The 18,637-nt window shown below is 45.6% G+C and overlaps 1 protein-coding gene across 13 annotated transcripts in view; it reads right to left on the bottom strand.

Annotated features, from left to right (window-relative positions):
- Positions 1-18,637, bottom strand: part of TLN2 (talin 2) — a 497,178-nt gene that overhangs the window by 144,535 nt on the left and 334,006 nt on the right. For all 13 annotated transcript variants that reach the window (XM_070378009.1, XM_070378013.1, XM_070378007.1 and 10 more), the window contains 7 exons: positions 15,718-15,898; positions 14,703-14,816; positions 11,626-11,734; positions 10,668-10,876; positions 8,514-8,612; positions 4,549-4,716; positions 2,805-3,099 (listed from right to left, as the gene is read on the bottom strand). In XM_070378009.1, coding sequence (XP_070234110.1) covers positions 2,805-3,099; positions 4,549-4,716; positions 8,514-8,612; positions 10,668-10,876; positions 11,626-11,734; positions 14,703-14,816; positions 15,718-15,898 — 1,175 coding nt within the window. The remainder of the gene's footprint in view (positions 1-2,804; positions 3,100-4,548; positions 4,717-8,513; positions 8,613-10,667; positions 10,877-11,625; positions 11,735-14,702; positions 14,817-15,717; positions 15,899-18,637) is intronic.

The following is an 18,637-nucleotide window of genomic DNA, read 5'->3' as shown; positions in this document are numbered from 1 at the left end:
GGAAACCTCAGGGGCCAGTACAGTCTCGTCTCTGTTCCTCTGGCAAAAAGGACAAAGAGAAATGAGCCTCCATGCTCCATTCCTAAGCAATGAAGCCAAGTCAGACCCAGAACCAAAAACATTCCCTATGGCTGCCAGGCCTGTCTACCCCAGAGGCATCCAAGTTCAGTCTCTAACTGTGCGGGATAGAGATGACATAAGTAACCTAAGAGGAACTTTTTATAAAGAGAAGGCAGGGAACAAGATTATGTGGATTTACTATATGCATTTATGCTTAGTAAATACTTATATAAAAAATACTATTTTCCACATGTCAAGAGTCTCTTACACCAAAGCCCCTATGATAAGCTCTTTGAGTAATGTGCATAGAAAAAAGTTATTTTTTAATTTTGAGCCTGCCTAACATCAGATGAGTGGTATCACATAACCCACTCTATTTGTGTCACTTGGCTCTAACTCATAGAAAGCACAGACCCCAGTTTCATGCTCAGATGCTGAGATCTGCTTTGGCCCGGTCTCCCTATCAATTATTTCTTTGCTCACCCTTTCCTTCCCAGCATTGGCTTTGATCTTGTTCTTAGGAACTGTGATTTTATTGAAATCTGTTTCAACTTCCTTTTGGAAGTGGGAGGGCTACCATCATAAACATTAAAAAATAAAACGATTCAAATATGAGCAATATCCTCCTTTGGGTCATTTGTGGAGAATCCTGAGGCACTATCAGCATGAAGGGGGAATGGGAAACTTCATGAAAATCATAATGTGCTCGATTCAAGGTACCCTGGATTAGCTCCTGGGACAAGGAAGGGACATTAGTGAAAAACTGGTGAAATCTGAATAATGTCTGTAGTTTAAAGAACTGTAATGTACCAATGCTCATCTCCCAGTCCTGACCAATGTCCTGTAGGCTGGGGGAGATGTTAAAAACAGAGGAGACAGGGAATAGTAAAGGAAAAGTCTATTACTCCAGCAACTTTTCTATAGATATAAAAAAATCCCACAATATGAAGTTTATTTAAATGAAAGAACCAAAAGAACCCACTTCTTAAATCACTTAAGAAAGATGGAGAAAAGCACAAGGTAGTTTTCTTAAAAAAAAAAAAAAAAAAAAAAAAAAACTCGACTGCTCTGTGCTGATGAATAAGTAGGAAAATAGACATCTTTCAAACTACTGGTGGGGTTGCAAACTGTGGAACCTTTCTGGAGAGAAATTTCAGACATATTTAAAATGAAAAATGTACATACTTATTGACCCAGAAATTCAAATGATGGGAACCTGTCCTATCTATACTCCCCAAAGTAAACAGAGATATTTTTACAAGAATCATTACTACATTAACTTTATAAAACAAACAAAAATTTGGAAATTACCATTAGAAAACTGGTTAAGTAAATTATGATGTATTCTTGAATAGAATACTATGCTCCCATTAGAAAGAATACTATAGGTCAACAGGCAGAAACATTCTAATATATTCAGTGAAAAATGCTGCAAAAGAGTATATGTCATAGAACTCCATTAATATGGAAAAAAAGAGGATGTTATACACACATACACCTATATCTAGGTAGGAAGACTGAACATTTCTGAACAGGTAAAACGGAAATTGGTAAGTGGTCATTTCCAGAGATTTAGATGGGATAGTGATGGGCTGGGTCTGCTGCTGCTGCTGCTGCTAAGTTGCTTCAGTCGTGTCTGACTCTGTGCAACCCCATAGACGGCAGCCCACCAGGCTCCCCCGTCCCTGGGATTCTCCAGGCAAGAACACTGGAGTGGGTTGCCATTTCCTTCTCCAATGCATGAAAGTGAAAAGTGAAAGTGAAGTCGCTCAGTCATGTCTGACTCTTCGCGACCCCATGGACTGCAGCCTACCAGGCTCCTCCGTCCATGGGATTTTCCAGGCAAGAGTACTGGAGTGGGCTGCCATTTCCTTCTCCAGGGCTGGGTCTGGGGAGACTTAATTTTTAACTAATAGGCTGAAAAGGTTATATATATATGTGTGTGTGTGTGTGTGTGTGTGTGTGTGTGTATGTATAGTGATGTTTGACATCTTAGGAAAACTTTTCTGGTTGGAAAGAAACTGCCCCTCACAAAGCTAGCAAATAGTCAGAGACAGTAAAAGGTCTAGCCAAGAGTATGGTGGCAAACTAACCAATCCAGAGCTATCCTCTATCTGGCCCCTACAGCTAGGAGGCAATATTTCTCTGCCTTCATCACCCCAGAGCCATGGATGAGGCAACTTGGGATCATACTTATAAGGGAAGAGCCAGCTGAAATTATTTAGACTAGTCAAACCTAGGTTGTTCATCTTGCTCCATCTTGCTTTTTCTATGGAAATCCCAATAAAGGCAGTGTCCTGAGCTCTCTCCTCAATCCTGTCTCTTGCCATCTGGTCAGAACCTGATGCCTCCCTTGTGACCCTGTGTGACAGGCAAAGACACCCTGACTGGGACCTCTGAGTATAATAAATGTCCAAGCCTCATTCTTGCCTCTTCCTGTGGCGACACCAACTTTACCATAGCCAACATGGACATTCTAGGAACAAAAGGGATATACTGTGTACCTAAATTATATATATACATATAAAACTCTAGATGACATTAAGTCTCTCGGTGTTGCTTAGATGGGCAGATTAGAAGCCTTCTATCTTTCCCAGCTTCAGAAGAAGGCTATGACTGAGAGTGATTAGCATTAGCCCTTTTACCAGGTGTCCAGGAAACCATCATCTGACTTGCTCACAGTCAGTGCCATCAGGGAACCCCACACCGCCTGGCCCACCCACAGCCCCAGCCCAGCCCCTCACCAGCATCGCCCATGGAGCTGAAGATGCTCTCGGTGACACACATGATGGTGTCGGTGGCCTGGTCGTAGCGACCGATGGGCTCGCCTCGGCTGGCGAACTGGCGTACGTGCTGCAGGAGGTCGTGGAGGGCCTGGCTGACCACGCTGGCAGCTGCGCTGACCTGCTTCAGCAGCTCAGTGTCGTCGGTGGCCGCCTGGCAGGCACGGACACAGTTTTCTACTGAGCGATCCACAAGCTTCCCTGCTTCGATCAGCTGCTCCTGGCACACGGGGGAGCTGATGGTGGGGCTCACGACCTGAAGCGAGACGGGAGTGGGTCTTGGGCGCCGCGTCACAACTCTAGTCTCCAGTGCCCACTAGCATTTCTGCCACGTCCTTCCCTGCCCTGGGCCTCAGTTCCTTACTTAGAGGACCAGCAATCAAACTGAACCGTCACTGGAGGTTTCTCATACTCGACCATTTCACTTTGTGATTTTTGGATGCCCACTAACTTTCACCTCCTTTACTGCTCTATTACTGTGGATACTACTGACTACTTCTGTAGAGAGAAATTTCTGATATTTACCATTCACACCTCTTCCTCTTGGGAACCTCTGAACTGAGTCTTCCAAGCTGAGATAAAGACTATGTCAAAGAATTATAATTTTTTTCCAGACATATTTCCTGGAAGTCTGCTTCACGGTTTAGAGAGTAGAGTGGGTTGCTTCAGCATCTGTGAAACTCGGCTGGTGAACAAGGAAAGCAGGAGGAGGGAGACCATCAATGATGCCTCCAATTGATGCTGCAAACCCTCTCCTAGGACTGAAAATGCCGGGGGAACCAGATTACAGATCCGTGCGTGTGTGCTCGGTTGCTCAGTTGTGTCCGACTCTGTGATTCTATGGCCTGGGATCCACCAGGCTCCTCTGTCCATCCATGGCATTTCCCAGGCAAGAAAACTGGAGTGGGTTGCCCTTCCCTTCTCCAGGGGATCTTCCTGACCCGGGGATTGAATCCATGTCTCCTGCACTGGCAGGAGGATTCTTTACTGCTGAGCCATGAGGGAAGCTCTTACATCTGTACAGTATGTTGTATCGTCAGGTGGAGAAACTAACACCTACCATCTTGTGATGCATTATCTCAGCAAAGATACACGTGGTTGAGTGGAAAGGGTATCTGAAGTTAGACCAGCCTGAGTTGCAAGCCTAGTCCAGGCACTTATGATTTCTGTGGCTGTAATCACTCAGTAACATCTAAGGGCCTCAGTCTCCTCTTCAGTAAACCGGGGGTGATGGTGCTTCATGAGGTTCTGTGTTACACAGAGTGTGTGCATCCTAATGACAACCATGAACTACATCATTATCCCTCATTCTGATACTGTGCAGTGCAGAAAGGGCTCCCACTATGTAGGTTATTACTGAACCCATGTATAATGCTATAACGGCATAATCCAAGAGCTCTTTGTGCACAGGGGTAAATAAGACATGCTGAGAAGTCCGAAGGGGAGACACAGCAATTTACATGCAGAAATGGCAATTAGACATGGAAAAGTACCACTGCTTCAGGACTTGAGCAAGGAAAAAATTATTAAAGTGGAATTGGACAGCTTATGCTAAAATACTACCATTTCACCTAAAAGACACCTGAAGCAAGCTCTGAATCTCAGACAATTTTAACAAGCTCTGCCCCTGCTTCCTCTCACAGACTGGAGGCGGATAAGAGCACGTGACACTCTGAAGAAAGGGCTGGGGTGCCCACCAGCTTACCTTGGCGCACGCCACTAGCTGGGAGGTAGAGAGGGCACACTGGGTGGCCGCGGCGATCACCCTGTTCTGCAGGACCGTGTCCTCAGCCACTTGGGCAACATTCTTTGCCTTTAGTACCAACATGGCAGCAGCATTGGCAACAGCTTTAGCCAAACTCATTAAAACGTCCTAAGGAAGGGGAAACAGAAAATAGTTATTTATATTTTCCCAGTCATCCATCAGAGCTGGAAAATAAAGCACTTAAATATTTTATGAAAATTCCATTCGACCTTTTTCCTTCAGTACTTTAGAATAACACTTTTTCCACTTATTTTACTGAAATGTCAAGTTAGTCTGAAAGCTAATTAAGGAAGGAGACTTAATCCTAATACTACAGTCTCCTATACTATAAGTAGCATAGGTTTCAATATAAAATAGGTTAATTTGAAGGAAGGGCTTTTTTTTTTTTTTTTTTAGGCTTTTGTTTTAACCATTGATTCACATTTGTGCATTTAAACAACACTCAGAATCTTGACAACACCTCCTGAGTATGTGGTAGATCCAGCTGAAAATATACACTGAGTGGTAGGAAGGATGAAATTCATGGCCCGCCATGTCATCATGCTCCACTGTGACTTGAAAATTTATCTTTTGGATCTCTACTTTGCACAAGGATCCAAGCTGTTATCAGAAATTCAGCCACATCTTGGCCTCCAGAGGGCAACGTTGAACATGCATGGCTAGGACCTCCAGCTCAATAGCTCATGAATTCTCTGAACATAAGTTATCCTCAGTGTTCTGTAGCCTTCTAGATGGAGATAAATTATTATGAAAAGTGGAAAGGGAGCCTATATAAATAAACCAGTCTCAAGAAGACCTCACCAATGATGCAAAGCACTCTGAGCCTTTAAAGATCAGTTTATGTTGCAGGTCAACATAAAGGCTTCCTGCCTGCAGGCTGGAGAATCCTTTGACTCCCCCATCAGGTCTGTCATCATTCTGTGACCTGAAGAATCACCACTGCTACATTTAATGCACTTCTTGGCTTTTAATATTGAAGGTCATTTATTTTGTTTGGAAATGCCTTCCCAAACATATAGGCCAATTTTATTTTCAACCAGCATGTCAAGGCTTTCTCCCAGAGGAAATGTGGTCAGAAGTCTTTATTAATTCATCAGATAATGAAAAGCACTTTTGATTCTGAATGCAAAAGGCACCCACAGAGTCTTTACAACAAGATATTTTATGAGAAGATATACTGGAAAGAGTGTTCTGCCTGTACAATTTTATACAGAGCAAAGACTATATGTTTATTGTTGCTGCCACTCTTTGCGACCCTATGAACTGTAGCTTGCCAGGCTCCTCTGTCCATGGGATTTCCCAGGCAAGAATACTGGAGTGCGTTGCCATTTCCTTCTCCAAGGGATCTTCTTGACCCAGGGATTGAACCCATGTCTCCCACATGGCAGGAGGGTGCTTTACCACTGAGCCACTTGGAAAGCCCAAGACCATATATGTTATGCAGGCAAATCAGAAACCCATGCATCCACCAAGTAAGGAGATTTTAAAATGGACAATAACAAAGCAGTCAGAAAAGGGCAGTTTGATCCAGTCTTTCTTAGGTTTCTGGTGTTTACTCGATGTCCAAGGAGAAGTCATAGCCTGTGCTGCCAAGAGGTGAAGAGGCCTTTGGGATCCGACTGGCACTCATCTGCCACAGAACTTCTAGAAATTGATCCCAACACAGCCTGCAAAGCTATGGTTCTTGGCCTTCTATCTCAATGCTTAGTGAAAGCAAAATTTGAAAGTCACAAATTATTATCAAGATTTTTAAAAGCAGTCTTCCAAAATGTGTCAAAGTATTCCTTCCCTTGAAAGGAATCCATCTTCTCACCCAGAGACCAAGATTTGGTCATGGTTTTGTTAGACTGATTTAAAAATCCTGATTCTCCTACTAATTTTGTCCACCCCCCCGCTCACAAAAAATACAGTTAGAAAAAGAACATGATCCTGTGGCTATAGTTGCTGACAAGGCCCTTGTCAAACTTTTCAACAAGACCACTATTATGCAGCTCATGTAGAATAAACCTTTGTTAACTCTGGGAACATGCAGTACACTGAAAACTCAAGAAAAAGCTCCAAGATAGGATCTCAAGAACTGGAAAACCAAGAGAGTAAGAAATCCAATGTCAGTAAGCCAGGGGTTACCCACAACTGGAGGAGACTGTAGGATGACCTTACTGCACTGGTGTTTACCTAGAGACCTTACAGAAACAGGAAACATTCAAGCCAGGTCTTTCCTGTTAAGAAAACCACCATGGGACACTATCCTGAACTTGAACCTGCTTCTCTAGCCCATCTGAATAGAAGCAGACATTGGAGGCAGAGTTTATATTTACACGTGATGGAAACAGTTTGTCAAAGAATAAAAGGGGAAAAATCTATTAAAAAAAAAAAAACCAAGAACCCACATGGATATATGAGATGCTTTAAGAAAGAGCTGTGACTTCCCTCTCAACTATTCCCAGACATTAGAAAATAAGTTGACTGCTTCAGGATAATTAAGCCTAGTAAACCAACGGATGAATCTCATATTTAACCAATTTCTAAGTAGGTACCTACTTACAAAGAACTACTTGCTCTAATACAAAATCCATAGGACAACACATGTGTTTGGGGATCTAATCAAGGGGAAGGAAGGATGAGGACATAATTAGCTTGGCTTTAGCAGGTTGTATTTATGTGGTCTACAGTTAGTTCTGTTTACAGTTATTACTGGCCACGCTAGCACAGAAATGGCTTCCAGGAATACCCCTACCACCCATTCTGTGTCTCAGCCTCCCTGATCACATGAATGTTCATGCACTGAATGTTCAAGCCTTAATGCAGGATCTGAACGAGTCCTGTGTCCCCAGCACCCCAGGAATGTGGAAAGTAGAGGAGAAGGGGCATGTTTAATGTATCCACAACATACATGATCATATCTTAGAGTAACTAATGCATCTCAAGGTGATGAAATCCAGTAGTTCTAGATGAAATAGCAAGCAAAATTGCCCCCCTTGAGGCAACTGGAATGCTAATAGAAAGCTGGATGATTTTATTCTAAATTCTACAGAAATTTCAAACACTGAACCTGCCATAGGATTTAGAAAAGGGTACCTTCCTGAAAACCTGGACTGCAGCAGTTTAATGAGAACGTATTTGTATGTTACTTGTAAAATTAAGACTTAGGAGGAGGAGGAAGAGGAATGAAAGGCATCTGCCCATAAGTATGTGAGAAGAGGAGTTCATCTGGCCTGAAGATCCCCAGCAGGAGGCCTCCCCACCCCATTTGCGGGGGCTGGGAATGGAGGCAGACAAGTTGAGATCTTGTCTGAGCTGGCAGTGCATCCAGCCAGCTGCAGACAGTGGCTACAGCTGGTCCCCAGAGGATATGTCTTTGGTATTGAAAAAAAGGGGGGGTGGGTGACAAAAGGGACTTCTCTGCCACACTTGTGGTTCTGAATATGACACAGACACATTCAAAGCTCTCAACACAATGGAATGCTTGTGCTATGTGGGAGCAGAGTGTATGGGAGTGCGTGTGTTTTCACTATTACATGTGGACTCAAGAATGATGCAATTCAAAACTGCCCCAAATAGATAAAACAAGACTGGCCATGAGTGGATAATTGTAGAGTTGGGTGGTTGATATAAGGATGGTTGTGACATTATTCCTTCCATGTTTGTGTTTAAAGAAAGGGCAGCATGCTGACTAGTGAGAACAGCTAAGCAGATGTTTCAATGTGGTGATGTATGGTGTAAGTGAATTGAGTTTTTCAATTAAAATTTTTTTTCGTTAACACATAAAAGATTACACTCTAAGATAATCCACCTTCACCCTTCTCTTGTCAGTTCAAGGAAGACTCCGTTTTTCATTACCTTCTCCCTGCTTGGGTCTAAGACCATCACTTAGGGTCCAAGATTATGGACTGCAAATATCTTACCTGGAATCGCTCGTCGGTCTCATTCTCTCCGATCTGCCGCAGAAGATCCCCGCTGGCTTGTCCTATGCTTCCAGCGGCGGTCAAAACTGTCTGTCGAGGCTACAAACACAGAGCACATCTTAGTGGGAAAGAGAATGCACTGCCTCCCCAGCAGCATCAGACAGGGCAGCGCAGGAAGAGGAGTCCTACAGGCTGGCTTCCTCCTGCAGCCCAATAAACTCTGGAACTGTCTGCCAGACAGGAGACATACATGTGCTTGTGGAATCTGTGCAAGGAACTACCATTGCTCAAAACCAGCAATGTCTGAATAGATTTGAAACGATCAATTAACAAGCCTCATTCAACTGGCAGGAAATTAGGGTACAGATTTGTATTCCCTTTACATGTGTATTTGTCATGTGTGTGTTAGTTTCTCAGGTTACATCTAATCAAGTAGCCTTGGGTGGGGGAAGGGAGGCTTCCTTCTAAGAGCCTGTTGTTGTTCAGTCGCTCAGTCATGTCCAGCTCTTTGCAACCCCATGGACTGCAGGATGCCAAGCTTCCCTGTCCCTCATCATCTTCCAGAGTTTGCCCAAGTTCATGTCCATTGCATCGGTGATGCCATCCAGCCATCTCATCCTTTGACATCCTCCTCTTCTGCCCTCAATCTTTCCTAGCATAAGGGACTTTTCCAAAGAGTTGGCTGTTCACATCAGATAACCAAAATACTGGAGTTTTTGCTTCAGCATCAGTCCTTCCAATGAGTATTCAGGGTTGATCTCCCTTAAGACTGACTGGTTTGATCTCCTTGCTATCCAGGAGACCTTCAGGAACCTTCTCCAGCATCAGAGTTGGAAGGCATCGATTCTTTGGTGCTCTGCCTTCTTTATAGTCCAGATCTCACAACCACATGGGACTACTAGGAAGACCATAGTCTTAACTATATGGACTTTTGTCAGCAGAGTAAAGCTTCAATTAAGGCGTTCAGTCATGTCTGACTCTTTGTGACCACATGAACCACAGCACGCCAGGCCTCCCTGTCCATCACCAACTCCCGGAGTTCACCCAAACTCATGTGCATTGAGCTGGTGATGCCAATCAACCATCTCATCCTCTGTCGTCCCCTTCTCCTCCTGCCCCCAGTCCCTGCCAGCATCAGGATCTTTTCCAATGAGTCAACTCTTCGCATGACGTGGCTAAAGTATTGGCGTTTCAGCCTTAGCTTCAGTCCTTCCAGTGAACACCCAGGACTGGTCTCCTTTAGGATGGACTGGTTGGATCTCCTTGCAGTCCAAGGGACTTGCAAGAGTCTTCTCCAGTACCACATTTCAAAAGCATCAATTCTTCGGTGCTCAGCTTTCTTCACAGTCCAACTTTCACATCCATACATGACCACTGAAAAAACCATAGCCTTGACTAGACGGACCTTTGTTGGCAAAGTAATGTCTCTGCTTTTCAATGCTATCTAGGTTGGTCATAACTTTTCCCTCCAAGGAGTAAGCATCTTTTAATTTCATGGCTGCAATCACCATCTGCAGTGGTTTTGGAGCCCCCCCAAAATAAAGTCTGACACTGTTTCCACTGTTTCCCCATTTCCCATGAAGTGATGCGACCAGATGCCATGATCTTAGTTTTCTGAATGTTGAGCTTTAAGCCAACTTTTTCACTCTCCTCTTTTACTTTCATCTTCACTTTCTGCCATAGGGTGGTGCCATCTGCATAGCTGAGGTTATTGATATTTCTCCCAGCAATCTTGATTCCAGCTTGTGCTTCTTCCAGTCCAGCGTTTCTCATGATGTACTCTGCATATAAGTTAAATAAGCAGGGTGACAGTATACAGCCTTGATGTACTCCGTGTAATGCTTAGCCAGTATCAAAGGCTGCACCATAGCTTCTGCACACAGTTCAGCAACCCCAAACCTTGCAGTGTGGTAACGTGAGCCACTGGGATGGAAGGAGCAGCTAGGGAAGCAAGAGTCCCATGGGTCTCAAAGGCTGCATCTACCTCATCAGAGCTTGAGTGACTTTGAGGGAGAATGGATCCATGTATATACATGGCTGAGTCCCCTCACTGTCCACTGGAAACTACCACAACATTGTTAATTGTTTATACCCCAACACAAAATAAAAAGTTAAAAAAAAGAACCTTGAGTGACTGCTCACCCCAAAGCTCACCTCTCCAGAAGTTGGCTGCACAGCTTTCAGCAAATCTGACACAGCCCCGGCGAGGGTCCTCGCGGCTCTGAGCAAGTCCTCCCCACTGCCCACCTCGTCATCCATGAGGGCTGCTAGCAGCTTCACGCCCTTGGACATCTCCGTCAGGTTGGAAGAAATGGTGGTGATGGCGCATCCCACGGCAGTGTAGTCGGTGTCCGCAGGATCACCTGGGACAGAGAAGGATTGACACCATCAGAGAAGGGCAGTGAAGGCTGCAGAGAGCCCAGGGTAACACGAGACAGGGGGTGACACTGGCAGCAGACCCCCACCCGCTTGCGACATCCTGCAAGAGTCAGGCATCTCGTCTCCCCATCTCCAAGGCTGCTCTTCATGAGGTCCTTTCACCCTGAGGTCTCACACTTTGAGATTCTGAGTGTGAACACCTTTAAAACTAGCATCTCACAGTCCTTTTCAGAAGGCCTCTCCAAGGTCAGCAGCTTGGAGAGGTCAACTCTGTCCCTGAAACACTGCAAGGCTGCTTGGTGATGCCAAGATCGTCCCTGGCTCTCACTTGACAATGCGAGGCTGAGAGCCATGCAATCCAGAGAAGACCACAGTTAGACAAGATGGAGGAAGGCACCCGTGACGGCTAGTCATACAAAACCATTTTGAGACTGTAAGCTCTCAGAAGGCAGAAACTGGCCTCAATAAACTTTGAAGTATGTCCAGCAGCTTGATGGACAATGAGCTGAGTAAGTGCTTTTCACTGAGGGTGCATGATATAGTCACAAAGGCAAGAGAGGTTCCCCGCATTTCTCCTGGGTCAGGTGGAGAAAATGCTTGAAGCATTGTGAGGGCCTAAAAATAGGCTCTTCTCTCAGAATAGGAAAAATCTGTTGCTTCAATCAAAGACTAAGAACTTCTTTTTTTTTTTTGAACAAAACCACAATACACCACAAATCCCTCAAGGACTCACCGGCTGTGAGGTTAACAACTGACGCGGTTCCAGCTGTGATGGCATCAACTTGAGAGTGGATTTCGTGTTTGGATTCATCCACTTTATTCTGAACCCACACCCTGGACGCCTGCAAAACCAGATAACTGCATGACACAATCGCTGCGCAGGGTTACCCAGGAAACCAGAGAAGCCGTGCCATAAAATGAGACCAGCATTCTGACCACACTCCTCTCACTGGGCCGGCACCTGTGAGGCCCTTACGTCATCTTTAACAATGTCCTTAACAGGTCTCTTGCTCATTCATTCATGCCACATGGAATGAAAATTCTCAATGCTTCTTACTCGGGCTACCTTTTATTTAAGATTTTGGAGACAAAACTCTCTATGGTTTTACATAGGTAAATCCAGTTAAAAAAAATGGAGATAATTAGTATCTTATAATAATACTGCCCAGTGGCACCAACGTGCATGCTCAGTCATGTCTGACTCCTTCTGACCCCATGGGCTATAGCCTTCCAGGCTCCACTGTCCATGGGATTTCACAGGCAAGAAAACTCGAGTGGGTTGCCACTTCCTACTCAATGGGATCCTTCCAACTCAGGGATTGAACTGCATCTCCTGTGTCTACTGCAGTGGCGGGCAGATTTATTACCACCGAGTCACCTGGGAAACCCACTGGCAGTAACTGTTGCTAATTTTCAACTTCATTTTTTTAGAGAATGGAGTGAGAATCAGGGTATTTTAGCTGAGAGTCTTCTCTCAGTGTAGCAACTGTCTTTTATGACATGAATATCATGCTGATGTGCACCTTTACTGGCAGGATTTTGAGGGGTGGTCTTCAGGACTCCTGCTCTGGATCCATAATATGTCATATGACATTGAGCAAACTTCACTCAGTTCCTGTGCCTAAATTTCTTCTACTGTAAAAACTCAGTGGTCTTTTGAAACCTTTCTAGTTCTTATACTTTATGCTCATGTGACTCTTAGCAAATTCTGCTTTTGGCCATTTCTGGTCTTAGCCAATGAGTGCTTATACTGGCAATGGTGATCCCATGGTAATAGATGGTTCTGGTCTCCTTCCCCAAATAGTCCCCAAATATTAATCTTGGTTCAGAGTATGTCTAGCACTAAAATATTTTATATATTAATTCTTCAAAAGTTGGTGAAGCAAGAATATTAAGTCCAGATATTTAAAAACTCCCTCTCCCAACTATGCTGGATATGGGAGGCTGCCATATGTATTTTCAGTCTCAAGTTCCTGAAAGCAAAATACTTAACAACTTCAGAGACTTGAGACAAACAGCTTTGAGGATGCTGCACCCTTCAGGTTTACAGGTACACAAATGAAAAACACATTGAGCAGAGAGAACTTGGAGGCAGCTGTCCTGACTGGATGAGACGAGGCTACAAACTGTGTCTTCGTTCTGCCCCTGTGATGTCCAGGCAGTACTACAGCCATGGTTTCCAACCCTGGCTGCATATGAGAATCACAAAGAGATAAAACACCATGGAAACCCAGGCCCCACCTCCAGCAACACTGATCTGCTTGGTCTGACCTGGGCCCTAGGCTTTGTCCTTTAAGCCTTTCAGGTGATTCTAATGTGCAAAGCGGGACAGAGAATGACAATGGTAGCCGGTGCTTGGCAAACTTCCCTGTGTACACAAAACAGCTGGGAACTAAAACATAGATTCTGATTCAGAAGGGCGGAGGCAGGCCTAAGATTCTGTACCTCTCACAAGATCCTAGGTGCTGTCAAGGCTGCTGGCCTGGGGATCACAATTTAAACAGCAAGGGACTAGATGATTTCATGCAATGGCAGCTATGGGAAGGCAGTTAAACGCCCTGCCTCACTGAAAAGTTCAGTAGTACGAACCCAGCAGTTCACAAAGCATGGTTCCCAGACAAGCAGTAGCACCTGAGAACTTGCTGGAAATGCAAATTCTCCAGCCTCACCCCAGACCAACTGAGTCAGAAAAAATGGGGGAGGGGCCCACTTTTAGCCTCTGGATGACTCTGAGGTTTGCTCGAGTGTGAGAACCACTGGGATTAACAACAAATCCAGCTAATACTCACTGGGCTCACACTGTGTTAGGTGCGGGGCTAAGAACTTTGTGAAGTGAAAGTGAAAGGTGCTCAGTCGACTCTTTGTGACGCCATGGACTATACAGTGAGAACAGTATAGAGAACAGTACAGAGACTATACAGTCCATGGAATTCTCCAGGCCAGAAAACTGGAGTGAGCAGCTGTTCCCTTCTCCAGGGGATCTTTCCAACCCAGGGATCGAATCCAGGTCTCCCACATTGCAGGCAGATTCTTTACCAGCTGAGCCACAAGGGAAGCCCACACACAAGGGAAGAACTTTTTTTCATGATTGTGTTGTCAACCCTCACAACAGCCCTTCTCAGGGATAACAAAGTGGACCTTAGAGAAAGTTGCCCAGAAGACATAGCCACTGAGCCGTAGGCCTGGAATGTGGGCCCCACTTGAGTCTAAGTTCTTAGCCTAAAGGGGTACTGCCAATAGCCCGTAGCATTTTATGATTCTTTCTTCCTGTGCTAAGTGCTAAATTGCTTCAGTCATGTCCAACTCTTTGTGACCCTATGGACTATAGCCCTCCAGGCACCTCAGTCCATGGGAATCTCTAGGCAAGAATACTGGAGTGGGGATCTTCCCAACCCAGGGATCAAATCAGTATCTTTTATGTCTCCTGCATTGCAGGCGGGTTCTTTACCACTAGTACCCTCTTCCTTGGGTGCAGCTTAAAGACAGGGACTCCATCTCTTAAAAAAAATATGGATTGGCACCTCACCCAGCTGGAGACAGAGATTCACCTCACTGAATCTAGCCAGAGCACAGAATCCCATTTTCTGTGAGGGCAGAGACATCAAATAAAAATGCTGAACTTCCCTGGTGGTCTAGTGGCTGACTCCACGCTCCCAAGGCTGGGGGCCTGGGTTCAATCTTGGTCAGGGAAACAGATCCCACAGGCCACAACTAAAGATCCCATGTGCTGCAATTAAGACTGGCACAGCCAAATAAATAAATATTAAAAAAAAGAAAATATTCTTAAAAAAAGTGCTGAATGACCCTCACCATATCCTGGCCGAGAGGTGGCAGGGCGTCGAGCTCGCTGAGGTCATCCTGGGCCTGCTGGACAGCATGCATGCTCGTGTTGATGGTCCCCATGAGGGCCTGCTGGGCTGAGGTCTGCAAAGGTAGGTAACACAGGGATCACACCATGCTCCTGGCCTGGCAACAGAGCCTCTACGTAAGCAAGGAAATTGGATCTGGGATCAAGACACAGCGGTCCAGAGTACCTCTCAACAAACTGCCTGAACCACCTCCTATTTCAACTGGGGCTGGAAATAGGTATTGTGACACATGAATAGAATACTAAATAGGGGTGTTTGCAATAGAGTGATTATAATCAGCAGAGTGTAGAGAGTGTAATTAGCTGACAAGAAGGCTCAGAAAGAGTCCCCTGCTGGGAGCTCAGGGGCCCCAACCCTTGAGTATTCAGAACAGAAGTTCCCCTGCACAGGAATCATGTGGGTGTTAGATTTGAATTCTTGGTAAGTAAATAAAGATTTCACCCAAACCTACAATACAGTCAACATGCTTCTTCACTCAAATCACTTCTGGGCTTTCAGGCTCTTCTGCTTTCAAAAAGTTCTTGTCCCAAAGCATGAGATTCCAGAGAGACTCAGGCAGATGAGCACAGTGCAAGAAACCAATGATGTGCTCGGGGGGTGTGTGGAGTGGAACGGACTTGGACTAGTTCTGAGCCTCTCTGAGGGGTACTGGGCTGATGAGCAAGTGGGCGAGCAGGGTCCTAGCCCTCACTCACAAACCACATGGAGAGGCCATTGGCTCTTGTCCAGCCCTTGAGGACACCTGTAGTCCTAGACAGAGCACTGCCAGAGCCACCCATTTAAAAGAAAACACACTGGGAATTGGGCATTTGGGACTGCAGAGCTGAAGAGCCAGGGTGCAGACAGGAAGTAGCAAGTGTGGGGATAACACACACAACCCATCACCAGGCTGGTATCGCTCCCTGGACACCAGGGCAGCCTAGTGATGCACAGGGCAGGGCCCCCGGGAGCCTCACCAGCGGGGGCATGTGACCGCGGTGCATCTGCCCAACCATGACCTGCTGCTGTGGGGAGGGCATGCTGCCAACATTGAAGGTCTCAGGCCCGCTGGAGCCAGAGCGCATTACCGCTGGCAGGGCCACCGAACCATGTTCCACCTTCCCGGTGCGATTGAACTGCTGCTGCAGGATGGTGGACCTGCGGGGAACAGAAGCTTTGGTCACTGCGAGGTGGCCGCTCACATGGAGTGTCAATGCGCCTGATACCACAGGTGTTAGCAGTGTTCATGCTGCATGCTATGACAACCAGTTTAAAAGAGGCAAATATAGACAGGATCATGAATGAGGTAACAGCACTCAAATGCTCAGCAAAACCCTGAGATGAATGAATCCTTTGATATAATCAGTACTGTAATTAATTACTGGCTTTATGCTATTAGCTGTTCAGAAAGACACAGAAAGCAATGACGTTCTAGGCCTAAGTGAATGTTCTGGATACAGTGATGTAGTATTTGGTAAATTCTACCTGAAATAGCATTCATTCAACACAAATCTACTGCATGCCAGGTTCTATTCTAAGCCCTGGGGACAGAGATCAGTAATCCTTAGTTTGAAGGAAGAAATGTGGAAATGAACTTCACATCTCCCTCAGCTTAGCTCTCCTTTCCCAGGTGGAAAGCCACTGACCACAGAGGATGTTTCAACACCTGTGGAGCCTTGATGACTGGCTGACCTTGGTACCTCGTCCAAATGATGTCAACTTAAGTCTGGGAAGACTCCCAGAGCATCTAGTAAAAAAAAATTTCAAGTTTTTACCTCTTGATATTTTCCTGGAATGAGAGGTGAGTGCCAAGGACTTTGAGCACATGAGGGTAAGACTCTGATAACCCAGAGGACAAACCCACAGGGAATGTGGGAGAGTCTGTGTTGCGGGGTGGGGAGGGAGTGGGGCAGGGTTGGTGAGTAGCTGTGTTAAGGCATAGGAGCCTCTGTCCCAGGATTCTGGAACCATCACAGTGTACTTCCTGTTGCCCAGGGCAAAGGTTGTGAGTCAAGTTAGGGTACCAATCGACAGGTATCCATGGAGGGACATTAGCATCTGCAGAGGAACTGGCACTAGAGAGGGTGTATCTAAGGCTCCTCTCAGAGCTCAGCTACATTCCAAGATCTCAGCCAATGTCTAATTCAGGGAGAAGTGAAAGATCTCGTGATGAGGATCTCCCTGGACTGTGATGCCCTCTGCAGTGGGGAGGGGCTGCAGTGGTGCCAGGCAGGGGAGGGTCCCAGCACTCAGAGCACAGACACTTACTGAGCTTCTCCTAGGAGAAGTTCAAGTGCAGTGGAATCCTGTGAAGCGCACAGTTGACCCTATTAGGAAGCACTAGCTTACTAACATTCATCTGATGGTCATTAATAACTCCAAGAAATCAAGTCTTTTGCCAGAGGGTACCAAACAGCACTTGAAATGCAGTACATCAAATTTGGTTCCAAGTTGTATACTGCTGCTGCTACTGCTGCTAAGTCACTTCAGTCGTGTCTGACTCTGTGCGACCCCAGAGATGGCAGCCCACCAGGCTGCCCCGTCCCTGGGATTCTCCAGGCAAGAACACTGGAGTGGGTTGCCATTTCCTTCTCCAATGCATGAAAGTGAAAAGTGAAAGTGAAGTTGCTCAGTCGTGTCTGACTCTTAGCAACCCCATGGACTGCAGCCCACCAGGCTCCTCCATCCATGGGATTTTCCAGGCAAAAGTACTGGAGTGGGGTGCCACTGCCTTCTCCAAAGTTGTATACTAATAGGGGACAAATAGAGAAACACTTTCAAGGGGATTACGATGCAAACTGTGAGAAAGTGGTACACAGCAGCCAAGGTGGAGAAACAGTGACTACGACTGGGCAAGTTCAAGATGCTGCCCTAGGACAGCGCCCTAGAGGAGATGTCGCAGACCTGAATCCGAGTCCTGGCTCGGCCCCAGGTGTACATCTCAACTGACCTCCAGGAGCTTCAGATTCCTCATCCACGGTCTGAGGATGACAAGATCTAGCCTACCTCTGCCACGGGGGATGTTGCTGGGATCAAGTAAGACAGCAAGATGGACACACACAGTATAGACAAGAAAAAATGTCACTACAATGCTCCATGAACATCAGGGAGTGGGCGAACAGGCTTCTCAACAGGTCTTGCCTATTCCTAAATTTTAATAAGTCTCAGTTTCCTCATTCACAAAACGGGGCTAAATTGAGACTGCTCTAAATTTAAAATAATGATAAAAATAGCAAATATGTATTACAATCAAGAGATTGCTTAATGTGCTTTATTTGTTTTATAAGCATTATTAAGAACTCAAGCATCGAAATCAACTTATGAGGTAGTACTATCAATCATTATTCATGAAGGAGACAGAGAAAACTTATAACGCCCCCAGGGCCACACATTGAAAAACAGACCCCAGATTGAAACCTAGTAACTCTGGCTCCAGAGTCCCTGTTTTTACCATTTCCTTTTGCTACCTCATGACATGTGTATCAAGCATGGCAGTAACTAGCGTCTCATAAACAAAAATTCCCCTACTGGGTAGGTCCCTAGCCCAAAAGATACAGAACTGAACTCACTCTCCAGGCTTTGATGATAATGATGCAGTTTATGAGATTTAAATCAGAAATTCAAAGTGGGACATGAAGGCTTACCATGTCTAAAGATGGAATTAAGTACCACATGGTCTTCCGTGTCTCCCTGAAATCCCCAGCCGCCCTCACCCCAACAGGACACCCTCAACAGTGATGACAATGGTCTGGGGACCACACTTTGAGAAGCAAGACTCATCTATCTCATCCATTATCACCTCCTCCACGTGAAGGACTTCAGGCAACCGGCCCAGAGTTGGCCTAGGAAACCTGCCCATGCTGGGAGAAGGCAGTTATCCCTGATCTTAAATACACT

Source organism: Bos mutus, chromosome 10, assembly GCF_027580195.1.
Source record: "Bos mutus isolate GX-2022 chromosome 10, NWIPB_WYAK_1.1, whole genome shotgun sequence".
Taxonomy (NCBI): domain Eukaryota; kingdom Metazoa; phylum Chordata; class Mammalia; order Artiodactyla; family Bovidae; genus Bos; species Bos mutus.
The sequence above is the reverse complement of the archived record's forward strand: the minus strand, read 5'-3'. Positions and strand labels throughout refer to the sequence as shown.